Source organism: Molothrus ater, chromosome 7 (genome assembly GCF_012460135.2).
Source record: "Molothrus ater isolate BHLD 08-10-18 breed brown headed cowbird chromosome 7, BPBGC_Mater_1.1, whole genome shotgun sequence".
Classification (NCBI taxonomy): domain Eukaryota; kingdom Metazoa; phylum Chordata; class Aves; order Passeriformes; family Icteridae; genus Molothrus; species Molothrus ater.
The window spans coordinates 22,119,690-22,146,609 of NC_050484.2; the positions used below are offsets into that span (position 1 = coordinate 22,119,690).

General features: G+C 43.8%; 1 protein-coding gene across 2 annotated transcripts in view; it reads right to left on the minus strand.

The window, feature by feature from the left end:
- LOC118688879 (unconventional myosin-X-like) overlaps positions 1-26,920 on the minus strand; it is an 88,171-nt gene that overhangs the window by 24,767 nt on the left and 36,484 nt on the right. For both annotated transcript variants that reach the window (XM_036386810.2, XM_036386811.2), the window contains 12 exons: positions 25,575-25,721; positions 24,668-24,768; positions 22,751-22,817; positions 22,201-22,293; positions 18,503-18,571; positions 17,545-17,627; positions 15,936-16,044; positions 15,164-15,244; positions 14,115-14,239; positions 13,187-13,301; positions 7,304-7,410; positions 2,728-3,033 (listed from right to left, as the gene is read on the minus strand). In XM_036386810.2, coding sequence (XP_036242703.1) covers positions 2,728-3,033; positions 7,304-7,410; positions 13,187-13,301; positions 14,115-14,239; positions 15,164-15,244; positions 15,936-16,044; positions 17,545-17,627; positions 18,503-18,571; positions 22,201-22,293; positions 22,751-22,817; positions 24,668-24,768; positions 25,575-25,721 — 1,403 coding nt within the window. The remainder of the gene's footprint in view (positions 1-2,727; positions 3,034-7,303; positions 7,411-13,186; positions 13,302-14,114; positions 14,240-15,163; positions 15,245-15,935; positions 16,045-17,544; positions 17,628-18,502; positions 18,572-22,200; positions 22,294-22,750; positions 22,818-24,667; positions 24,769-25,574; positions 25,722-26,920) is intronic.

Sequence of the window (26,920 nt, forward strand, 5' to 3'; positions counted from 1 at the left end):
ATGTGATACCCAAAACTAGGGACAGTACTCCAACTGAAGGGTATTGAAGCATCACCCCATCCTACAGAAACAATTCTGTTTATAGAGATCATTTGCTTTCCCCTCTCACACAGCATGACACTGGTGATACACTCAACTTAGCCTCCAGACCTTCCTCCTGCTGTTGAAGTAAGCATTCCTCCTCCGCTCCCTGTGCATTTGATTATTCCTGACTGTAAATCTGCATATGTCTGTACCCAAGTTATCCTGTTTTTCAGATCCTTTAACTTGCCAAAATTATCTGAACTGTAATCCTAGGCTATAAGCCTACAGCCCCTCAGCAGATGGTTTTATCTGCAAATTTAATAAGGATATTCATATTTCCTTATCCAAGTTCTTATGAAAACATTGCACAAGGACCATATCCAGCAGAGATCATGGAAAAATCCCATTCAAGAGTTCTCTTTTATTTAACAAAAAGCTACTATTGTTTATTAATTAAATGCAGAAAAAATACAAATCCTAATCTTGCTTCACATACTTTTTCCCAAAGCAAATTTCTTCAAGCATCTTAGAGTATTGGCATAACATTTCAAAGCCCTTACCAAGCTTTTATCTACCCAAAGTCAAGTTACCTATCCTCCATGGCTTTTCCCTGTCCACAAGACATGCCATAAGACACCACAGAAGGAAACAGGTAACTCTAACACTGTTCTCAGAAATCCACATTGGCTTAATTCCTTTATCAAGCATTTACAACTGTTTGATTGTTTGTTTCAGTATTTTCCTGAAACTGAGGTCAGGCTGACTGGTCCACATTTCCCTTATTTATATATCTTCCTTTTCCCATTTTAAAAGGGGGTCATAATTGTTTGGTATTTTCCATTTTTATGGAAAAATTACTATCCACATTACTATCCACAAAGAAGAAGAAAGAGAATAGCTATTGTTTTAAACTGCTTTACCTAGTTCTTGAAGTATCCAAACATTACTTTCACCAAATCCCCATACCTTCTTTATAATTTGTAATTTGATTTATCTGAGCATTTTCTAACTTTTATTTCCATGACATGTTCTGAATTCTTGCACATTCTTCCTAATCGTATTTAATATCCAACAGTTAAACTTTTGGGGAAGATGAAAATAGCATCAAATACCTCATTTCTCTCAACATTATTATTTTTCTTCCTGTTGAATGTTAGACCAAATTGTTCCGTGTCTCCCCTCTGCTAAAACTGTATGTACAATAACTGCATGCCAACTTCTGGTTCACTACAGCTCAAATCATGCCTAGGTCCTTCTGACTTTGTCTCTACATTTGTGTTGCTTTTTGCTTGTTCTCAGTGGACTTCCACCTCATTTTTTAGGTCAAATGGATGTTCAGAAGTTAGACACATTGGTCTGCTAGTACCGTCCTGGCTACTCACTCAGGTGCCATTTAACATTAATTAGAAAATGAAAATAAAATGAGTTTGCCTGACTCCTAGAAACATTGACACTTCTCTGCCATGATGCTGGGTTGAACACATTTCTCATGCTCTGGGAACTGAAGGGCAAAAACACTCCATAGCCAATAAACTAGATAGGTCCTTCCTTCTATTAGAGAAACAAATGCTGAGTTGGAAGGGACCCATCAGGATCAATGAGTCCAACTCCTGGTCCTGTGCAGGACACCCCAAGAGTCACACCATGGGCCTGAGAGCATTGTCCAAATGCTTCCTGAACTCTGTTGGGCTTGGTGCTGTGGGCACTTCTTTGGGGAATCTGTTCCAATACTGACAACCCTCTGGGTGAGAAACCTTTTCCTGGTATTGAACCTGAATCTTCCCTAACTCAGCTTCCTGACATTTCCTGAGTCCTGTCACTGGGCATGAGAGTCAAGAGATCAGAGCCTACTCCTGCTCTTCCCCTCATGAGGATGTTGAAGACCACAATGAGGTCTTCCCTCAGTCTCCTCAAGTGACCTCAGTCAGTCCTCATACAGCTTCCTCTCCAGACATTCACCATCGTCACTGTCCTGCTTTGGACACTCTCTAGTTTAATGCTTTTTATATTCTGGTGCCCAAAACTGCACACTGGATTCAAGGTGAGTGCTTCTAACCTTAGAATTTTCTGATGCTTGCCACACAGTCTGATGAGATCCCCCTTTGGGAAAGTACATAACAAAAGCCTAGGAGAACTACTCCTGAAAAGCAAACTACCACACCATTATATGTTGAAATTTATATATAATAAACCCAGCAGAGTCCAGCAAGTGCAGCAAGCAGCAGTGCTGACCCTACAGACTGCAGCACTTCCCATTTGCTGCAAGAACTGCCAGGTAAGTTCCTTCATTCCCATAAGGGATTCCTGCCATTCTTCCCCTTTGTCTCCCAACAGCGTGGTCACCTGCAAAGGCTGTCATCTTGAGTGGGAGGCTCTGATGCCATTTTCCCTTTGACTCCCTGTGCACCATGGCATGTGGTGGGTGCCATCTTGGAAAGAGGGATTTCCACCATTTTGGGTTTCAGATTGTTCTCAGGGAGTTTGTGAGATTTAGCAATTTTGTATATAGTGATTATTTACTGTTGGTTTTTGCCTGTTGCAGCTTCACTTGTTAGTAAACTTATTTTTTTGCTTATAGCTACTTGTATTCATTCTTTATTGGTGGTATTGGGACTGGTTAAAACAAAGGGGGAGAACCCATTCTAGAATGTTCCCCTTTAAACTGCCTAAACCCAAGACAGAATGCAAGATACCATCCTGTACCTTTCCTTCACCTCTTCCTCTTCCTGTTTCCTCCTACGCTCCTCCTCTTCTTGCCATTGTCTTTCCTCTTCCTCTCTTCTGATCTGCTCTTCCTCCTCCTGCCTCCTTCTCTCCTCGGCTTCCTGCCGGCGCCGCAGCTCCTGCTGCAGCAGGTGCTGGTAGAGGCTGCGAGCCAGGCGGCCACGCCAGTGCTTCTGCAGGGTCACTGCAGAGGCCTTCAGGCGCTGCAGGCTCTTCTTCCAGAAGTATGCTCGGTAGTTCTTTTGGATTATTACAACACTGGATAGCACCTTCTGATACTTCTTCCTGAAAACAGAACCACATACTTAATGCATCGCTAAGTCATACGTGCTCTGCATTCCTCATGCCCTTGCACACTGACCACATCCACAGGAAAGTCCTTTTCGAAAAACACAGGTCAGAAGTGACATGATTTCTGTTCCTCTCCTGCCACTCACTACCTGTAAATCATATTCACCTCACTGTTCTCCCTCCTAATCTACCAATAGTTTGTTTCAATGGGCACCTACTTTTGTGAAGACTCTCAGACAATGAGGGAGAGGTATTTGGCCATGGAAAGGGAAAGTCCTCTGGCCCAAAGTCTCCTTGCATTGCACATAAACACATTCACTGTGCAGTGGGCATAATCACTAAGTATGGATTTATTATAATAGAAACATGCAAATGCCCTTACTATATGAGAACAAATATTGGTCCATCTCTTAAGTGGCCAAAAGCAAATTACTCCAGGAAAGGCAAAAACAGTGCAAAAATAGATTTGGTGACATTACTTTCACATTGTCTGGGAGAAAACACACTGATACTACAATACTGATGGCTGAATCAAACATCATAACAAGTTCACATAAACAAATGTATTGCACAACATTTTGCCTAAACAAGAATCACAGAATATCTTGAGTTGCAAGAGACCCACAAGGATCATCAATGACATCAAAATCAACTCTACAGCACTTTTAAGAACATGATAGGGCCCCAAAACACAACAATCATCATTTAGTATTTCTGTAGTCTAGTAATGTTGTAGAAAAGCCAGGTTTTGCCTCTGCATTAAAGACTACCTTTATCAAGGACATGAAAAAAGTTCCTGGTAGAAGTTTGTACATGATACATAAACTGGGCAAATAACAGGAGTTAGCATTACACAGTAATCTGGATCAATTTGTAAACTAGATTCAAGCAAACATTAAACAATCCAAAAGAGCCAATCATAAGGTTTTGTATTGAAGAATCAAAGGCCAAACACAACTGATGTGGGACTATGTTGGGACGCAGCAAGTCAAAACTGGATTTTTGGGCCCTGGGTCATCACACAAAGGCAAACTCCCACCACAATGCTATAGAAAAAAATACTACTCAGATTCTTATTCTTGTAAGCAGAAATACTGTTGTATAGAATACTGCTTTTATTCTGTGCTCTGTGCTAGCACCCCCATTTCAAGAACAATGTCAGACCCTCAAGTGATTTTTGAGGAAGCAGGACTGGAACCAGAAATTCAGGCTTACAGAATGAGAGCAATTGCTCCATGCAGGACCTTAAGAAACAGAAAAGCCTAAGGAAAGGCTTTACCCCAGTTAAAGTATCCACATTTCTATTTTTCCAACAGGGGCCATAAGATTTAACCAACCTGAAGCTGACATCTATTAAGGCTGAAAATAAGCAGACATTTTTTAAAGTAATGTAATATATTTGGATGCCTTAGTATCTTGCACTGGGGAAACAACCATTGGTACTAGTCAAATGAAAAACTTTTCTAATCCAAACAAAATGTGTAGAGAGAAATTCTCTGGGGCTGTTGCACAGGATCTTGGGCCAGAAGGCTACAGTAATCCTTGAGGTCTTGCAGTCCTAGAAAGCACAGTGGAAAAAGCATGGTATTCTCACACAAACTTCCCACAGATCTTCTGCAACACCCTGAGGAAAAGACACACCTTAAAATCCCTCTCCTGGCAAGGAAATTCCCTTCAAATGGCAACAGGGACCTATGCTGACAGCTTGCCACCTCCCTGTACATCAGATCCATCAGCCCAGTCAAGAAAATCAGGAGAGGGATGCTAATAGATGTAGTGTGCCGAGGTCATGCTCTTTTCCATAAGTATTAAGTCAAAAGGAGGAAGCACAGAGAAAAGAAAAGGAAAAGCAAGAGGTGGTAAGCAGTAGGAGGTTTTAGGTTAATTACTACTGGGCTGCAGTCCCCTCATCCCCACTCCTGTCCACCCTGTGCCCTGCACATGGGGTGTGAACAGCTGCACATGCACTCTCTGCCAAGGCAGACTAAGTGCATCAAAAAGGGTGCTCTGACTTTTACAAAATGCATCTGCCAGAAACTCTCTCAAGTGCAACATGTGCCAAGCCCTGCCCAGCTCCAGGCCAGCACTGCCTGCTAATCTGCCAAGCTGAAGTGCCCCCTCATTCCTCATGACCACAGCCAAGCTTGCAGATGCCCTTCAGCTGGAATTGCTGCTCACAGGCTGCAAATCTCATTCCCCTTGTTCAAGCTTCCACTCACCCTTCTGCATTGGCCAAAGAAGTTCAACCTGCAGACCAAGCAAACGGGCTGGGAGATCTCCTGACCATGCAGCACACCAGAGAGGGCAGGCTGGCTGCAAGACTCCGATGCTGTATTTGAAATTTACTTAATTATTCTGTCAATGAGCTGTAGTTAGCAGTTATGCCTCCAAGGACTAGAGATCACAGGGTTACAGAGCAATTTGCTACTGTCTTCTTCCCATGAAGAGCAGTCCTGAAGAAACCAGGGGCACAGCCAAGTTCACACATGGATCCTGTACTATGTGGTTTTTAGCTGGTGAAGCTATCACCTGCATCTCAGAGTTTCCAGATTAGCTACGTAAGAATGGGGTCCTTTCAGTGGGCTTGATTTTCTTGTCTCACATTTTAGTGATCAGAGACACTAAGCTGCATAGGCTGCAGGGAATGAGAGCAAAGAAAATCTGGTTCTCCAGGCTCAGAACAAGTTCACAAAGGGGGAGAAACCAGTAAAATCCCTCGTTTGCCAGTCTACTTTGCATGAGACCAAATGAATTTAAATACACTTATACTTGCAAAACTAACAGAAATGGTACAAGCTTAAGGCAACACATACTGGTATTCCTGCCCAACTCTGCACAGACCATTCAGCACTTGCCCAGATGAACTCCTGCCTGCGGGACTTTTTTCAATCCAGGTGCAGTGCAACTGGAACTCTCTTCACAGAAAGTTTTACAGACCCCCTTTCCAGCTCTTCTTTACTCTCCTCCCCTGTGAAGTCCAGTTACCTCCAGCTGCTTGTGAAGATTTACAGTCTGGCTGCAGAAGCACAGCTTGTCCTTAAGGATGAGACTCATAACAGCAACATGTGGGATGAGGAATTCAGAAGTGTGGAGGCTGAAGGACCACAAGATTTCTAACCAAGAGGAACACTGCTGCCACACAGTCTCCATCACAGCCCTGCAGGACAGCAGCTTCCTCACCAGGATTTCAGAAAAGCAGTAATCCAGTATGCCTGCAGTGGTGTTTCCAGCAAATCAATTTTCCTGTGCTAATCCCTACCCCTCTCTCCAAACGCTAGACAAAAAGTAAAAGAGAGAAGAGGCCCTGACATGAAGAACTTGCAATCTCATGCACCAACAATAGAGCGAGCTCATTTGTCTTCCTAGAGGGAAATAAATAAACGAATAAAAAGCCCCAGAGACCAAATGTGTATTTTGCTGATATTCCACACTGGCAAGGCAGGGTACAACCCTTGCACACATTTCCCAATGAAAAATGAGCTACCTGGTGTAACTGGAGCTCTAAGAAGAGTGCCTGCTGAAACAGTTCTGCTAGCCAGGGATTTCACCTCCTCACAACCCTGACTGACAGGTGTCTGGAGCAAAGACCAGCCAGGAAAGAGCATCTTACTGGGATTAAGTGTGCATACCACAGCCATTAAGGAGTCAGCTGTTGCACTGACTTCGAGGGCAGAGGAGGGGCCGTTTGTCTGCAGTTGGTTCTCCCAAACCTTCACTGGTCAGGTGCAAAAGGGAGAGGCAAGAGGAGATTACTGTTGCAGAGCTGGCCAAAAACCAATTCTGAACAGTTAATTAAAAGGAGGGGGAGATCACAAGGCAAACAGGCAGGGCGAGGAAAGAGGGTGAGCAAAGGCAGAACTGCAAGTGAGGAAGGAGCAATTGGCAGGGGGAGCAGAAAACAGAGTTGACAGGCACAAGGGAAAGGAGGGGACCCAAAGCGTAGGTGGGGCCCAGCTAGGAGAGCCCTGAAGGCAAGGAAAAGGTGTCATCACAGGCAAGCAATGGGTACAAAAGTCCACGGGAAGCCTTGCTGAGTAGCGTCGAGGGAAGGTGCAAACGTGCACATAACTGAAAAAGAGGTGCCAAAGGGTGCAGGAAGGTTTCAGCAGAGCTGATGCTGGCAGGGAGGGCAGATTCTGCAACTCTCCCTTAGAACACAGGAGGGGAAGACGGGACGGATGCTAGGGACTAGAGAGCAAAGCAGGGTGTCGGGGCAACCCAGGCACGCAAGCACAGGGATGGTGGGGCAGCCCCCAGCACTGACCTTGCCATGTAGCCCAAGACGTGGGCCCGGATGACTATAGCTGCTTTCCTCAACTCCTCTTCCCGATCCTTCTCCAGCTTCTGCTCAAGAGCTTCCTTCAGGAAAACCTGACGCCACGGGGAGGAGTTTCAGTAAACACAAAGAGAGGAAAGAAGTCAGTCCCCGGGAGAGCCGGGCGGTTTCATCCCCGGGTGAGCGGCGCGGAGAGCGCTCCGTGCCCGGGCGGCTGCGCTGCCGCTGCCGCCGCCCCCGCGCTGCCCCGGGCGCCCGCACTGCGAGCGCCGGGAAAAGTTCTGCAGCGGCGGGAGCCAAACTCCGAGCCCAACCCCCGCCGCCCTCACTCGGTGGTCAAGACTTAAAAGAGAGAGAGGGAGGGAGCAGAGGAAGGAGGGAAAGAGGAGGGAGGAGGAGAGCCCAAGTTTGCGCCTGTGCTTAACTCTTTCCCAGCTGACAGCTTTCCCGGCGCAATCCGGTACCTCCCTGCAGCAGGCACTGGGACCTGCTTGGGTGATTAAATATTTTGCGAAGAAACTCCTCCGCGTTTCAAGGAAAGGGAGGAACTTCTCGATTTCTAGACTCCAGGAAGTAACTTTTACAGGAATCTTAATGGAAGGCAGGCGAAAAGCCAAAAGCCCAGTCGAGACAGAAAGCTTACTCTCACGCCCACCGGTGCTGAAGCCCTCCACCGACCTCCAGACACTCTGGGGTGAGATGCTTCCGTGCTGAAGAGGTTCCACAGTGGAGCATGACTAGGGGCAACTGAGCTCTGACCACAGAACTCTCCAAGTATTACTGGTTGCACCCCAGTGTCCAGTATTTTAATTCTCAAGCATCTTTCACCGCCTGTATTTACAACTTCTGCTCGGTGCTAAATGCTTGTGAAAAATGCAGGTGCTACGTTAAAGACAAAAGAACTGAGATACGAGCAAGATAAGGCCATGTTTATAGGAATTGTGCTGACACGTCTAAGCAATGTTAAATCAGCTGGCTTGCATTAGGTTAGCACAGGATTCAGCAGAAATTCCTGAAATAAATGTGCTGCTTTTTGAGACGGACTGCAGCCTGCAGGGAGCTCCACGGTGCTGTGGGTACACTGCTAGCAGTACCCAGACTAGAATAAGCTGGTGAGACATGTCCATACAAGCTGCAGTCACAGCAGCAAGTGCCATATGGCCATGCTCGTGTGACCTGCTGCCTGGCATTGAATAAATCCCTGCCAGGGCCAGCAGCAGAACAGGCTACACTAGGGAAGTGCAGCCCCACTTGTTAAAGCACTCTCATATACACAGAATGTGAGCTGATATTCATCAGTCTGCAGAACTCAGAACCACATTAATCAGTAGAAACTCCTTACAAATGTACTGGATTCATGTGGTTGTGCTGAGAGGCCAAAGATTTGAACAGTCATTTAGTCCAGTGCCCTGCACCAATTGCCCTCTTTCTCACTTATCTCCCCTCTTATGTCCCTCTATACCTTCTCCTCCATCACTGCTTTTGGCCTCATCCCTTAAGGCTCTTCCTTCCCCCTGCAATTACCATTGTGTACTGACACCTCTCCCTGAGTTAGTACCCATAGCCAGTGGCTTTCCTGCACTTAAATTTCTCCTGGGGAGCAGCTTCCATTAAGAAATGAGCTGTTTTGCAATGACTAAATAACCATGGGTAGCCTGAAAAGAAGCTTCATTATCAAGGTACTGCCAACCATGAAGCTGGCATCCTTCCCTGCAAGTTGTACATCCACTCCCTCTGTCAACTCAACAATCTTTTAAAGATTTCTTTGAGGCAGGGATTGCTCTTTCCATTACATTCCAGACCCAAGCAGCAGTCACCCATTTCAAGAATGCAACCAGCAAAACACTGTCTCGGTCCATTATCTTCATCAAATTGTAAAAATACTCAGACCATCAGTATTTCCCTAGCAAGCACAGTCTTTGCTGAGCCAGACCAGTTTGGGGTGGGGGAGGAACTTCAGGGCATGCAGAGATCCATGAGACTCAACCCTAATCCTATAGGATTACAGGATCTATATATGCTGGAGTGAGAGGTTAATCTCAAAAAACCAGCAATGTCTAGTTATAAACTTTTGGCATTTTGAAGGTTTGGAGGTTGTTTAGACTCCATGAGATGACAAGGAAGAATAACATGCATTTCAAGTCCAGAAGTTTTTTTGATACCTTGCAGAAATAAACTAGAAAGTGGCTGTTTCTTTGTCATTATTCAAAGTCATTTTCTGAAAACATAGGATTGTTTTCATTTGAGAAAAAAATGATTGAACAAAACATACAAGGCTATGTTGTATTACACGGATTTTTACAAGGTTACATCTATCATATTCTGCTGGTACTAGACACTGGCCAGGTTTTAAACCACAGTGCATCACCACGCTGTTCCTCACATAACCTCAAAGCCTGCATGCACCATCAGTGGGACAGTGAACATGCTAAGGTGTCACAGAGATCAGCAGACACAAATGTAACTCTTTGGGTACCCATGTGTACATAAGTGGGATCATATGATTCTTGGGGACAACACTGGGAAAGCAGGAAGTGGGTCACTGTGACCTGGATGCCAAACAGTGTACAGCAACCTCCTCCAAACAGGCTCTGCAAACCAGCAGGTTGAAATGTGGAAATTAATGCCTTCAAACAGCAAAGGTTACTGTATTAAACCACTGTAGGAAATCTGTGTTGTGGGTATGGCAAGTATGGCAGAAGGCCCAGGTGCACTGAAGAAAGGGTCATATGGAAGCTGCTGCCCCATCCCTGCACATTCCCAGTGAAGGCAAAGGCACCTTAGCACAATCTCTTTCATGATCACACTGCTTGTTTGCATCCAAGCCCTCAACTCTGCCATACCACCATATAAAACCTGTATTGCATACATTAATACCTCTTATAAACATTAATTTGACAATTGACAGCACAGCAGCTGCTCTATTCTTAATGAAAAACACAAAGATCATCCTGCCCTTCCTCCTCTGTTTCCTTTCCCAAGCTTCACAATCCCCTGCACTAATTCACAGAGTCTTTTCCTTCCTCCTTCAAACAATTGCTAGGGATATAATTATCCTTCCATTCATTTTGCAGGAAGTATTCCCCCTTCTATAAGCCTTGCTCTTCACCCACCCCTTATACTTCTTCCTAGGTTACATCCCCATGGGCTTGTCACACCTTTTTCAGTAGCTACTCCTGACTAAGCCAAGATTAGTTCTGAGAATACCAACCTGAGTACCCAGATCTGCACCTGTAGCAGCAGAAGTGGCAGAAAGGCCATGCAGGGGACTTCCTTTTCAGGACAATGACCTATGCTCTGTTCCCCCTAGCTGGTAGCTTCACCTTTACCTGAAAGACTCTGGAAAAATAAGGCTCATTTCTCCATCAATCCAAGTATTCCAGGCCTATGTTACCTAGCACCAGCTGAAACATGAATGCAGACAAAGCAGTCTGTAATCCAAGGCATAGCAGCTGGATCCAGACAGCAGGGAAGGTCCTATCAGGAAGCACCACTGCTCTGCAAGGCCTCACCTCTGCAAGGCAGCTGCTTTCCTAGGGACAGGCTTTCTGGAGGCACTGTGACAAAGCTGAGTTGCAAAGTGGTCTCCAAGAGAGGAAGGAAATGGCTTTGCATGGGAAAGAATGCCAAGCAACTCATCTGAAGAATGTAATGGCAGGGTAATACACCTTGGAATGACAGCACCTTGAAGCAGCCAGGGGCTGGCCAGCCATTCAGTATGGCAGCAAGTGTGGAACATGCCAGGACAGCCTTGGAATGATCCATTCTTTCAATAAACAGAACTGCTCCCCTCTACCAGGACACACATCTCTAATACAAACCATGCCCAATAGAAAGTAACATCTACAGCCAAACAAGATGGCTCAGCTGCTTCCCAGCTTCAGGGAATTTTGCTTCTCAGGCATCAGGAATACAAAGACTGCATGTCTTAATCATTTCTTTCTTTCCACAATATCCAGACTCACAGCAGCCAGCGCCCAAGCAGAGAGATTGCAGTGTACCAACATGCCACATACAGCTCTTCAGTCAAGTTTTAGTTTACAGGACACAATCATGAAAAAATAAATACATTGGACTATATCCAGAGTTTTGACAAAACACACACATATTTTCTTTGCCACAGTTACCACCCATATTGTCTTTTTCCAAATAACTTGTGCAGGTCAAGGAGTGAGTGAAAACAAGCAGATGGACTCAGTCCTTCATGATGCACAATGGGGACTGAAGAGAAAAGGGACCTAGAGCTTCCAGGGGCTCAAAGCATCCTGGGTTTCCTGCTTGTTGTTAGTCTGCAGTGGGCTTTGGACTTCAGCTGTATAGCTTATAACCTTTTGTACTCTAAAAGGTGAGTTATGCGCATGTGAGTTTGGTCCTCCATCCTGCTGCCCTTACCATAGTGCAGCAATCTTCCAGCTCTTGTCATGCTAGGAAGAAAGTTCAAACTCTGTGTTTACCAGCTCTAACCACCATTTTCTAAGCTTTCCAGACAGGTCTGCAACACACACACTCTCCTCATAGGCTTTAACACTGAAATGCTGGGAGACTGGCAGTCACCCAAGCAATGTGGATTATCCAAGGACAGGAATCACCAAAATGCTTCCTGGTTTGCAGGCACCAGTGAGGAAACTCCTGATTCCAAAATCAAAGATGGGGAACACTTTAATCACAGACCAGAAATACAGCTAAGTGATAAAATCTTTCTGGAACATCAGTGGAGGCATGGGAAAAAAAAACAAAAAACAAAACAAACCAACCAAACTCCAGATTAATACATGTCCTTCCCACAATAATGGCCAGTGGTTTCTTTGATTGCCACACAGAGCTCATAGCCCAGACTCTTAACTGGACTACCACCAGTCTGCTAGGAAGAGGAGAGAGATTTTGCTTTAATAAATATTATAGTCTATCCACTTGTTGAGAAATAATTGCTCAAAGCAACAAATGTCATTATCTGATCTCCTGGACAAATCAAATGTTCACTAGAATCACTGAATCACTTCTGGTTTTATTGTGACACTGGAAATATTCTGAAGTACTTTTCTAAAGGCTTAAGGGCAAAAAAAAAAAAGCAAGAAATTGCTTTGATCCATCTGCTACCATCTGCTCTAGATATGGACTGCATACCCACTATTCAGAAATGCTGCCTGCATTGGACACCATCCATCTTGGAATATTCTTTGAAGAATTTACTGGAGTATGTGGAAAGTTGTGATAGAGACAGCTTCACACTCCCAGATTTCTATAGCAATATACCTCAAAATGCTCACATCTATTTCTGCATGAAAATCCAGACTATTCCAGGCAAGAGAGGAGTGTTAAACATTCACCAAAGCAAGATCTGAATTACGCAAATGGGCAGAAGCATTTGGATACCTCTTCACAGAAAATGTATGCTAGCATCTGGGCTAGCTGCAAAAGCATCATCTGAGCTTCCCCAACAGAAAGCTGTCATACATCTGGTGATGTAGCTATTCACAGCTTAGATATACACCAAGATTCAGTTCACTACCTCTGGCAAGAATTTCAGTTAGTCAAGCTGAGTGAAATACCTGGCACAAGAGGCAAGAGTTAATGGCACACATCACAATTACATAAATTGAGAGCCATGCTTGTTCCCCTTGAATCTTTAAATTGGATCAGACACAACAAAATCAATCTGGCTTGGTCAACTAGGAGTTTAGATAAAATCAAAAAAAAACTGCTTTGTCTCTAGGTGCATAATATGGGAAATATTTGAGATGCTGCAGGTCAGTGGCACAGGCCAGTGTATTGAAAGGATCATGACTGCACTGCCTTGCAATCTGACCAGATGCAATCACGTCCCCTTGCAGCTGGAGCAAAGCCATACCCTTCCCCACACTGATGCAGTACCTTGGTTTTACCCAGCTGCCATTCTTTCTTGCTGCTGTCATAGGTCTGAAGAAAACCTGCACATACAGCTTTGCTGTTGTCTGAGAGGCTTGGCCCCTTCACAAGCATCTTGTACCTAAGAACAAGACAGAATCTCATCAGATTACAGATGACAGTAACTGCCCCCTTTCCTCTCTCTTCCCAATCTTTTAACTCTAATTATCCTCCTCTCATTAGTCCTTTTTCCTCTGGGACCCTCCTTCTTCATGTTTGCCTTCCAATTTGGAAATTTCCATCCCCCAACCTTTATCTGTTTCTACCACACTGGCAATTATTGTTGCAATCCCAGTAAAAGAATACAAACTCAACAGAATTTTTCAGTAAAGAACAACTGTCTTTTTGAAACATGTGCTTTCATCAGACACAAGTTATTTTGTTCAGTGTAGGGGTGGCATTTAGTGCTCCAAGAGACAAAGGAAGCAATGTTCAGTGTCCCTTCTAGCCTTAAACTTTAAAAAAATCCTTTTGATGTAGCTCATTAAAAGAAATAATCACTTCTTCCAATATTAATCATCAACTATACTGTCCATTAGAATTTTCTTCAGCTGCCTAAAGGTTTTAAGCATGGTATTTTCCTTTTACATATTATGACCAGCTGGGTTTCACAGCATCACACTAGCAAATCTCTGGCAAAGCTACCAAGAAAAAAAAAAAGGACAAAGAAAAAAAGACCAAAGACCATCTGGCTATTTTTCCATTCTGACTTTTAGCCTAAAGGCAAGTCTCCAAAAGGCCTCCCAGATCAGTCGATGATATGAGCATTAAGGCCACAGTTAGAAAAACATCCCACAGATGATCCATACCAGAAGAAGCAGTTAAAGAGGGAACAGTCATGTAGAATTCAATACTTTGGGGCTGTTCCAGCATACAATACAGTGAGAGCAATTACCTGCTGAGGAAGTCCTGGAAAAGGCGCCGTACAGGGAAACCCGCTCTCCGAACCTTCACTGTCTCCAGCATCCCTGAGTAGCGGAGCTGATTCAGCACCACATCTGGATTAAAGAGGTTCGGCGCCTAAACAGGGATCCAGAATCAAAACCAAGTAAGTGAGGCAGTCACAGGCTGTGTATCTGTTCTGGTGTAAAAAGCCAACCCTGCATATTTGGGCATGCCAGGTAAAAAGGGGAAAGTTTGGGTCAAAGGGAAAGCAACCTCACAGCACTGCATAGTGCAGAATAAGGGACAAAAGGGAATTGGGCTGATTCTGGAAGAAGGAAAACAGTTTGCAGACTGCACTCACAGTCAGACTATGGTAGGAAAGCAAAAATACAATGTCTGAACACATACAGAGTGCAGAACCCTGACTCAGTTCTCTTTGTAGTCTCTCTTTTCAGTTAAACTGGAGACAAACTATAGAATTCTTTTCTGGCATAAATCCCCTAAGCAGTCTGTCTTCTGCCACATCATTCATGGTTTCAAAACACGCAAAGAAAAGGTTCAGTTCAGATCTAGTTAGCAGCATGTCCTCCCGCCACAGCTCACAGTCCAAGCAAGAGCCAGCCTGTCCCTAAGCACTGTGACTTGCTCATGATGCATCCACTTCCACTGCCTCAGAGCCAGGGATCTGCAGGAGACAGTGCCTACTGCACAAGCTCTTCATTCCAGAACAGATTTCTCTACAGGCACTATACACAGGAGTGATTGCTTCTTCTAGCACAGCTCTGAATTCTGCACAAGCCTGGTTAATCCTCCAGGCTTCATAAGCACTGAAAGAGGTGGGAATGGCTATATAATCTCATATTCAGAATGCAGTCTTTCCATCTAATTACCAGGACAAGGGTGTGTTTTTTCTCAACTGAAAGATAACTAGAATTAAAAAGGGAAGGTGGGAGGAACTGCTCTTACCCTCAGTTTGAGGCACCTGCTAGGCATTTGTGCAAGGGCGTGCCCATGCAGGGCTGTGTCACATGCACACATATGGCTGGGGGACACACTTACCTTTTCTGTATTTGGTTTGATGCAGCGGATGAAAAATGGGTTGGAAGTACTGAGCGTGGCCATCAGGGAATGGAGAGAATCCTAAAGATCAGCAAGAGAGACCCAAAGGATCAGTCACTACAGAAGGGAAAGGGGCTACATTTGATGCAATAAGGTCTTCGTGCAGCCCTCCCATTCCTAATGTCCTTTGACTCTGCCTACCAAAATTTCATTAACCCACGAGATTCCTTCCTGTCCAAAACATACCCACACAGTCTGCTCTTAAGACTATGGCTATCCTTGTTCTTGGAGCTGTATAGCTTTTGTGAGTTAGTTTTACAAGTCTCTCAAACTTTAAATACAGGAAAACAAAACAGTGAAATGAACAGAAGGTCTGCAGACAATCCAAGTGTGTGAGATTCATACTTGCAAGATCCTCCTAATAAGGTTTTATTGGAATTGTCATTATACCTGTAAAAATATGGCCTAAAAGGACACGTACACTTAGCTGAAACACCCAACCAATATGAAAGATCAAAGAACCTCAAGAACTTCATATACTTAGCAAAGTACTCTTCTCCTCTGCCACTCTGCTCCATCTTATCATCTCACGTTTTACACCAGACAGAAATCCTTGGGGCAGTGGCACTGTCTTTTTTTAGCACTGCAACATTCCTGCACATTTTCAGCGCTGGACACAAAACAAGGATGAATGACTCCTCTTGGCTGCAGGCCTTGCTTTACCCATCTGCTCCTCCCCAGAAGCCTGCTGCTCTCTTGGAAAACATCATACCCTGAACTGGGAACTGACAGTCGGTCTGCGCCTCTGGGTGCCCATCTTCAGTGTCTCTTCACTGCAACGACTGCAGACCCTTTCAAAAAGGTCATAGATGAAGTCCAGCCTAAGGGAGAAGAAAAGAATTAAAGAAGGTGCAAGGCACCTACCACCTGTGAGAAGATGGTTATTATTGTCAGCTACTGCCCTGTCCTATTGTGAAACATCTCATTTTTATACCTGCTGTGCCAGAGAAAGCAGTTCAGCTGGCACTTCAGTGAGGAAATTAATACTTCCCACGTGGCTGCCCAGATCCTGTGGGCTGCCCTGTATGCCACACTCAGCTGCAAAGCCAGAAGTCCCCTCCCACACTTTCAAGTAGGATATTACACAAAGGAAAATCTCCCTTCTGCACTGGCTAGGACACCTCCCTTGAGCAAGGATATGTCCCCAGGCAAAACTACCTTGAAGATATGCCAGCTGCACTGGGACTGTCATGCCTCCCAAATCATGATCAGCCCCCATGACATGATCACAAAATTGGAAGCCCAGCTCTTCTGTGGCCAGAGGAGTTCTAGAGCTGCCTTCCATGTAGCTAGCCCTCCAGTTCTAGGGAATCTTCCACCATTTTGCCACTCCTGAGTGGCACATGAGAACCAACCACATTAGTGCTGGTTCTTACAAAGTTGCACAAAGTTCTTCAGAGCTGCTTGTACCAGTTTATTGTTATGGCTCCCTTCTGGCATGTTGAAAAAGCCTGAGTCCATCTATTATGCTGGACAATAACAACCACAATTCTGGCCTCAAGCCTCATGTAAAATGTTCCCCAGATGCTACTGTCCAAGTAACACAACTATGAGCAGCTCATAGTCTCAGCTCCCTCAGGTTGTTTCAAAGCTTCTCACTGCACACTCTGCAGCAGCTTCAGAGAAGATGCAGTTCTGAAACAGTCTCATCGGGCTGGAGCCCAAAGGCAATACATGGACTGTGCTAAGAGGCACATGGTAGAGTTGCTGCTCAAAGACTTGTAGGATCCTCTGTAGTATTAAATCCTTCCCTCCTACTAGGCCCTGCTTCTGTTTCCCAGATCTTGCTCAAGATCAAAATTAGCTCATTTCTCTAAGATCATGTTGCAGCTCTGGGATATAACATTAGAGTCCATGCCCAGTCCCACAGCAACAGCTCAGTCTGGCTCAGGATAAGGACAGATGATTTCCACTAACAAGCAGGCTGGAAAACAAGCAGCATCTGTACAAAAGCTGGCAACTGACAGCATGGCAAAGAGCATTGACTCATTCAGGGGAAGCTTTGCCATTGTAGGTATAGGGAGATAAGAGGAAGAAAGAAAAGGGAAGGGGAAAGGGAAAAAACCAAATTGCCTGGAGGGATGCCTTTCATGCTGTTAAAGCTCTTTTTAAAACTGGGACAACATGAGTCCTGATTAAATCTGTGCCTCATCTGACTTCTCCAGCTCTCCTTTCTTCTATCAGGACATTTCAGCACAAAGAGAAGAATGATTAAGAATTATGCCTGATGCTCTGGCAAAAGCAACTGCTTTCCTTGGTCTGGTTTATTACATGAATGCAATTGGTTCTGCCCAACAGATGTGGCCTCCTGACAAGCATACCTGCTGTCTTTCAACATGTTTAAAATGTCATCACGAAAGGTGTCTCTGTTCTTCTCCAGAAAGCCTCTCACATCATACAGCACCTGCAACACAGACACAGCCACTAGAGCAGCACCTTACAGATCACAAGGTCCTTCCACATTTACATGCCAATGTACAAGGCCTCCAGCAGAGCTACACAGGAACACTGCAGGTATGTGCCAAGATCTGAACTTCTGGGGTCAAAGAGCTACAGAGTTCTGCAGTTACTGGCAAGACAGTGGCTTTTAGCCATCAATAAAAAAAAAAAAAAAAACCCACAAAAAAAACCCCTAAAAAACAAGAGCCAAGTGAAACAGCTGCAAAGATTTGCCTGGCAGGAAAAGGTCTGTGGGGAAATCCTCTGCAAGGTGTGAGGTACTCTATTCACTTCAGGAGAGTGAAGAGAACAGCCACCCAGTGCCCCAACTTCCCAACCACAAGTGCTCAGCAGATTATTCTGGGAGGAGGGTAGCCCTTCTTTAATGTGCAGGTGTCCTCCCTTGACACACCTTCATCTGCTTCATATCTCTTCACAATAAAGAGCAACGTTTAACCTTGAAGGGTCAGGAACCTTTTTCTTTCTGCAATAGGTATTCAGTCTTTCCTCCTCTTGAAAAGTCAAATTTTCCTTGTGACTTTTCCTTTAAGTTTTGTTTGTTTGTGAATGTCCAAGAAAAGGTAACATGAATAACAGAGGTAAGGAGTTTATCCCCCAAACAAAAAGTTACCTGAGAAACTCAAAAATCCAAGTTGGAGAATATGGTACTGAAGAGTGACGTGTTATTTTAAGGCCATCACACTTGTTGTGCTCTGGTATGGGACATCAAATGTGTGGAAACACACAGCTCAGAGATGTTCTTGGTTTTTGGAATCTAGAATTGAGGACCTCAAGTCCAGAATATACCAAGCATCTCACAAACACATCATGAGCACCTACCTCCCCTGCATAATGTCTTATGCCAAACTGATGGTCTGTCACCCGAGGCTTCACATAGTAGGGGTTGCTCTGAAATGAAAGAAAAACAAGTTGTCTTATAATGCTGGTATAAGAATAAAAAGTCAGTCAGGAACTCTGCCATGACTATGACAAGGCTGGGATGGGCAAGGACCTTTGCTCTTGCAGAGCCCGACCACATCTGCTGCAGCTGTCTGCAGCTACATTGCAAATATGTTACTCAAATTTAAGATGGAAATATCCAGCCCTTCAAGGCATTTCTCATGTGAGCAAGGGCTTGCAGAATCAAGGCTGCAGAGGCATGCCATGGATGAAATGTTAATTCTTGTGTGTCTGACACCTGAGGAGACTGAGCTCCACACAAACCATGTGGTGCAGGACACAGGATCAGGATGCAGGGAAGATGGCAGCTTTGCATAACACCTCCACACCTTTTCTTCATCAAAAGAAATAACATACCAATTTCCTGTCTTCCTCTACATTTTATCTTTCCTTGCACCTCTCTTCCCCTACATTCAATATTCAGTTTTCCTTTCTCTTTTTCCTCTCTCATTTTCCCCTTCCTTTCTCTGTTCTGTGAAAACCATTTTAACTGATTAAGAGCAGCCATGCTGCTCTAGACCAACAGTCTATCCAGCAGTATTCTGCCTCTAGCACTGGCTATGTAGGATAGAGTACAAAGAAAGGAAAGTAAATCATACTTTCATCCTAATATTCCCTCAAACTCTAATTCTTTCTATGAGGCCTGCCTAACTAGTAACCCCAAAGGGACTTCTCTTTGAAATACTTGCTCATTCCACAAGTGAACCCATGCAGACTTCTTGCATCTGGAGTGTCCTTTCACAGAGAGCTCTCAAACAACTACATGTGTGGAACTAGAGCTGTTTGGATTTAAGCCTGGCTTCCATTAGTGCCATTAATCTTCTATAGGCCATGACTTTTACACCCATCACACCCACCCAAGATGTCTTGTCTCCACACTGCAGGTCCCTTCAATGCAGTTTTCTGTAGCACTGAAGCTGTCCCAGACCTGCTGTATACCAGGTCTGACAGAAGCTCTCCACGAGTGGAGGGGCCCCATGGTGTACGTGGTTCAAAGTGAAGGTGATCTACAGACTATACAGTTCCAAAGCAATGCTTCTACTTTTACTGTTAGTTTCCTGGGAGCTTTTACTACTTCTTTTGGGGATTTTTATTACTGCTGAGCCCCTTGCTGGTATTTCTATGGAACTCCATCACAGCCTCTGTCTGGGTCTCACTCCTGAAGAGCAACAGTCAGTTCAGAGACCATCATTTCAAAGGTGAAATCAGGACTCTTTTCAAGAGAAATTTATCTATTCTGCTTTTCATTTTCATTTTCACTTTACAACACAATCAGTCTCATGAGGCCCCTCTCAGACCAGCCTTCCCTGTGAGTCAGCAGAAATCCTCAGTGCTTGTAGGAGACTGTCTCACTTGCAGGCCCTCCTGTCATTAAGGTAATTGACCTTTTACATTCTGTGAATTTACCCAATTGTGAAATCAGAACTATTAGGCCTATAGTTTCCTACAACACTTTCTAAAAATTAATATAATCCCCCACCTCCTCAGACAAAAGTACTAAAACAATTTTAAGTAACATGTTGCATGATGCTGTTTGTAATTCAGCTCTTTCATCTTCAAGATCTTTTAGCAGTATTTAGCAGGTGGACAGCTTCTGATGCTGATAATTTGTTAGTGCTACTGAAATTTTTTTCATGTGTTTTTCTTTTCACACTGATCCCATTTCATTGCTCTACCCTTCCCCCATATTGTCATCTTTTTCCAACCACAAACTTCCCTGCCTTCCACTCCAAAAATGACTGCTACTGGATCTCTCATGTGGATTGGCATCCTGTTCTCCTCTCCACCAAGCCCTTATATTTCACCCATGCTCACAACACTTTTGGTTCCTTCTGCTATCTTCCCTATTGCTCCTCTCTCCAGTTGTTTCAGAGGTCATATTCTCTTAAATCCCAGCTTTAGGCTTTTCCTCCTTAAGACTACAGCATTCCACAGAAAATAACAGAGAAGAGGGCTTGTTCTCCTCAGGCTTCCCAGCAATGCTGGCTGGATGTCTTCCAATTCTCTTCCAGCCAGCACTAGAGACTTTAACTGGTATAAAAAATGCTTTTGCCTTCAGCAAATGCAAGTCCTAGAGCACTCTCCACTGTTCCTCCCTGCACTTATAACTCAGTCTCTTCCATCTCCTGCAAGCTTCCTAGGGTTCCACGTTAACTGCTATTGCCTTAAAGCAGACAGAGGTGACACTATGGACAGCTTAATGAAAAGGCTACTCAATGCACAGAAATCACCAAAAATAGCAGCCAAAATGTAGTGGGGCATAAAGGAATGCAAAATAATACTGGCAGTCTCATGCTGCTTTACAATAAACCACAGGTACCTTCTTACCAAGGAAACTGCATTCTGGCCTGATTATTTATCTCAGAAAAGAATAGAGAAAAAAATATGTAGACAAATTCAGAAATGAGCAGCAGAAAGAAAGAGGAGCTTTGAAACTTCTCCATTTGGATACAAACTAAAGAGTTTGGGAAAGTTGAGAAAGCAAATTCATAACAAGTGATACATTAAAAATATTCATTAGTTCCATATTAAGAAATACCAACAACAGTTTTTAAAAAATAAAGTAAAACAGGCATTCTCACATTTCTTGACCTGCAAGACAAGGCAAAGCCACAGTGGACTAAATTGAAGGTCTTGATTTAAGCCCAAGGAAAGTATATACTTCCTCAGAGCTGTATGTAGCCAACCAAAAGTCATTGTTATTTCTTCTAACTAAGTAATGAGAATTACTAGCAGAGTTACAATGCATATATGAAAAATGAGAATATCTGCATCTATGCCAATTTTTAAAATTCAGATAAAGGATACAGATTTGTATGTTTTCGGGCTTGGATGAAGCCTGAATTAGATGACTAGAAAACATATTTGCTGACAATGCTCTTACTGAAGTAGTTAATTATTCCATAAGTCCATGCTACAGGCTTTAATTTGCTTTGTTTTCAGTCTATTTGCTATTTAGAACAAAGTGTTGGCTGTACCAGAGACAACAAGGGATTGCTGCAGTGATCTCAGTGGGGTTTCTGTGTCCCCAGGATAGCTTTCTGACCTGCATGAAAAAGTTCCACTACTGTGTCCAGAACACAAGACAGAGGATGAAAGAATTTAATTAATTAGGAACAATAAGAGAGCTTTCATTAGAAGTCATGAGGCAAAAGCCGTCCCCAGCCCCAGGAGACAGATTTGACATGCTTTGGAGCAGACTGCTGTGAGTCAGCTGGCAGGAGAAACCCACACACACTGTGCAACCACATCCTGTGCCTGGGGTGCTGCCTCGTGTCCCGGCGCAGAGCAGCAGAACCTGACCCCATCCCATGCAGAGTCAAACCTCCTGTGCCTGCAGCCTGTGGAATGCACACTCCCTCTTCCCTGTGTGCACAGGAGCCCAAGCTCAGGTTGCTTTCCATATTACTGGTGTTCAGTGCAGCCTTATTAAACACTTGCAGGTTCGGGCCTAAGGCGTTTTAAATTTACTGCACAAAGCACATATTTTACATCAACAAAACCTTCACTTTAGGTTTTGAAATGCTGATGGGGCTAACATACTGATCATTTGCCTGCCAGGTTATTTTCTTACTTACCATATGCTGGCTGTGAAGTTTTTCCAGAAGGGTGTTGTCTGTGCCTTTGGGGAATCGACTCTCTTCATTCACCAAAGCCAGTAGACCTAGTTTCTACAGCCAAACAAGAAACAAGCTTTTACAGTCAGCAAAAGCTTTCACTACACAGCACCAAGCCAAGAACTGGAGATCTGAACAGACCATTGAGCAATAACCCTTGAGTTATACCCAGCAAAACTCAAACTGAAAGCAGAATTCTGGACAGTTAATGCATTCAGCAAGCACATCATAAGTGGAGATTGTTAATAAAAAATTCACATTAAGGTTTTACTTGAACGCTAATCCCTGTCTAAAACTATGACACCCTTCCTAAGCTTACTCTCAACAATAAGCAGAGATCTGCTTTCTTGAGACAGAACCATGGGTAGGACAGCTCATACTTTTGCCAGGTCACTATGGGAAGAGGATCTAAGCAGCTATCTGCTTTTAAAACTAGGAAATGTCAGGGAAGATCTCAAGACATTCAGGAGTCCCCACTGATCCCTAGAAAGTGTCACAGGTAACTGCTTACCTTCTCAATAAGGTCCAGGCACTCTGCATTATCCATCCAGTCAATGGCTTCCCAGCTTATCCCTTCCCTGACAGACAAGAACAAACAGAACAAAGTTGTGAAATGCAAGATCCAATGTCCTGGGGTGTAGGAGAGCAGAAGTAACTGAGCCTGGCAGCTGTCCCAGGACTCAAGGTGATTTGCAGGAATTAGGCTTTGCTACGGCTTATGGCTGAGGAAGACGAATAAGGGAAACAATGTACTGCTAACACAAGGAGATGGAAATAAGAGGCAGCCTTTCTTATCCACACCAGTGACATAGACTGATGCTTTTCTTATAGTAATTGAGCAAATTTCACGTGAATTTTAAGACTGTGCCCTTTCTGGAGTGACAAGCAGCAGCCCACAAAGTAGTGATGATGGACAGTTTGCTACACAGCTTCAAGAGTCAGATGCTGACCCACTAATCTGGAAAGCAGGCCTGAAGCACATCTGGCAGAAGACTGAACCACAGCTCACAGGTCCACCAGGAGAAGAGAGTGGAGAGAGTTTCTAGGGAGAGTTTTGAAGAGGATGACACAGATAAGCTTTAGCCTGTCATGCAGGGAGCCTAGAGGGTGGCCCTGCATCTTTCAGAGTAGGAGCTGATGTAGGTACAGTAGTGCATTAATGTGCTTTGAAAATCACCAATGACATCCTGTAAATGCTGAATGTGTTCTTCCCCTTACCATCTTCTTATACTCCCATAGTACAGGATTATGTCTGTTTTCAGAATTCAGAGAAGCCTAGAATAAATCTTAAGAATACAAGGAAGACTAGAGGCTATGTGTGAAGCTACTTACTGACATTCTGATAACTCCTCCTTTCAGGTGGAGACTAACATTTTGAAGATAGTGGAACTGTTGCCTTCAAATGCTTCAGCCCAGGCTTCATACTTTAATGTTCAAAGCATCAAGATGCGATACATGAACTAACTTACTAAGCTTGAGGGAGCAGAGCTTATGCGGTGAAAGATGAGCTTTAGGTATATTGCCTTAGAATTATTTGACATGTAGTCATTCCTTCCAAAGTTCAGCCACAGAACTTAAATATCTATGCAACCATCAGGAAAAAATCATTTGTCGTGATGGCACCATTTTTAATACAAGATTCCTGCAATGGTGGAACTGGCCTGAGAAGTGAGCACATAAATAGCCTTGCAATTTTGTAATCTTTAGAATTTAATGAATTGCCTATTCAACCGTCTCCCTTTACAAGGCTGCTCTCATTTGCCCTCACTGACCCTATTCAATTCCTTCATTCACAAACATAAAGGCTTCTGTTTCAGAGCAACAACTGAAGTATTTGACTAGCAGCCTTCTCTAGAAGCAGAAATACTCTAGAACATCACAGGTACTTCACAAAATACAATCCAATATGAAGCCCACAGAAGAGGAAAAAGCTCTGCAGAAGGTCCCAAGCTCAGCCTGATGTAAATCTTGCTAAGGAAAAGAGTCCTTTTCACACTATAGGAATCTCTAGGACAGAAAGAGCTGTCAGATATCTCTATCTTTAGGGAATTTCCTTTTTGCACACCAGGATTCCATCTGCATTGCACCACCACTGCCATAGATAAATCATTACCAAAGTCAGTAACACACCCAGTGACCATATAGTCTAATGGGTTAAAGCCCAGGAACTTTCCATTCAGCTGAGAGACAGAAGGAAATCTGGAGTTTCTGCACACTACAATGGAGAATGCTTTTTCCTGAAAACAAGTGACTTATTCTGGCAAAGCACATGGACAATGCTTAACAATACACATCCACGGCCAGGGTTGTACTAAGGCCCAGCTGTCTCTCCTGCTTCAGTGGTAGGGACTGAGCAGCACGGGAGGAATGATGTCCTTCCTTCTACTACCCATGAAAGCAGTGGGGCCCCACTCCCACTGTTTGTCACCTGTTGTACTCCAGCTGCTCCAAGGAGAAGATGTGTTTGTTGAAATATTCCTGGAGTTTCTCATTTGCATAGTTAATATTAAACTGCTCAAAACGATTCACCTGCAAGAAGAAACAATTATCAAATTTTACATTCTTGTTCCTTGAAATATTCCTGGAGTTTCTCATTTGCATAGTTAATGTTAAACTGCTGAAAACGATTCATCTGCAAGAAGAAACAATTATCAAATTTTACATTCTTGTTCTTGAGCTCTAAAAGAATCTATAGCAGCAAAAGGGAAGGTGCCAGGCTTGGAGTAAAGGCACAGAACATAGTGGTGTCAGGTGGATATGAGGAGGACAGTATGGAGAGATCCACTAGGAGAACAGCTTTTGTAGCCCATGCAAGGTTAATTCAGTAAATCTAATTCATAGTAAAGCATGCCAATTATGTTTCTCTTCTTGGAAGAAATAAATTCCCTAACTGTTAGGTCACAGGGCTTTATCTTCTATGAAATATCTGAGCAGTCACTCTATGACTGTTCAACATACATCTCACATCAGCTGTAGTTAGAAGCATCACATGCAGGATTCTCCACACAATGCCAAACAGATGTAAACAAACAATGTACATGTAGGGTTTGGATAGTTGGTTTGCATACAAATAAAAAATTCTGTATTGTCTATCACAGCAGATCTCCTTAGGGTCTGTATCACAAACCATACAGGCTTGAACATCAGCCTGTATGAATATGGCTGGCAGAAATGGGCAGCTAAATATGTCTTCCTGCTTTCAGGGGAAAGTGGCAGGGTAGAGATTCCAGAATTCCCTATGCTATCCTTACCAGGATGCAAACCCACCAAAGTTTCTTCCAATATGCATCAACATCTCCAAAACCAACCCACCCCCCAAAAAACAAAATCCTGACCTGAAAGTTCTCGAAGCCAAAGATATCCAGGATGCCCACAGACTTAAAGTTTTCCTTGCCTTTGATCTTTGTATTAATCTTGCTAATGAGCCATGAAAAACACTGGGAATAGAGTGCCATAGAGAGGGAGTCCCTGGAGTCAGCTGCCTGTAAATACAGAGAGAAAAAATGAGTCACAAAGAGGACAGAAGACATAAGGGCCACACGAATCTCTGTGGAACTTCAGGTTCCTCCACTCCTGTTCAGGTTTCTCAGCCCCTGTACTGGCTGTGTACAGTGCAGTATTTATTTTTAACAAGTTTTCAAATAGCCAGGCCACACACAGACAAGCCATAATCTTTGGGTAACTGCACTTGAGAGGGTGAAGGAAGTAACAAAATCAGTGACATTTTTTGGAACAAGTGCTGGGACAGGGAAGGTGGCAAAATACCTCACAACTAAGCCCACAGGAGTAATTTGTATCACCTGAGCCAACATTTGCAGTGACAGGCAAGGTGTCTTGGTTCAGTACCCCTAGCAGAGCTGTCAAATGGGTGTCTGCTCAGTTTTCAAAAAACTGGTAGGGCAGGATTTAATAGAATATTCTGTCATTAAGTTACCCTCAAAAATTCCGTTTCCAAAACATTCCTGCAAACAGCATTATCCTACTGGAATCCAATTAGGCTGGCCAACAGCCAGGACACATGCCCCAGAAGTTCATGGGTTGAAACTTTGCTGCAGTTGACCCAACATCCCATTCAGATACCATAACCAAGTGTCACACATGGGAAAAATAACTTAAATCTTAAATTAACTTAAATTGCAATCACTAACAGGCAGTAGATAACTGAGTGTATGTAAGCATGTGGATGAACATCCAAAATCAAACTTCTGGTATCTCAAGCAAAAGCCTACTACTGATAGCTGCACAAGGAATGGGCTGGTTGCATATTTTGATAACACTTGGACAAACAAAAGAGGCACACCTTAAATCTTCCAATTAATAAAGAGACATGAGACAGAACCACAAATTGGGAGTCTGATGTCATGTGCTGTCCTTCTGCACATACACTATTTAGAATGGGAAACCAGAGTTTAGGGTTCTGGAAAGACGAGAAGGCCAAAAATAAGGTTCCCTAACAAGAAGACATGATCTCAGAGGACAGAAAAAGGAGCCAGGAGAGAAGATGGCAAAGATCATGACTGGAAGAAAGATGCTGGAAGGGGGGAAAGATCCTGGAGATCAGAAATATGGGGATAAATGTCAGGGTGGGCCCAAGGACTTTGGCTGGTAGTACTGAGACTGATAACTGCAACTGCACAATATAAACCCAGACAAGCTTTTGCCCAACCCTCTTGGACAAGCT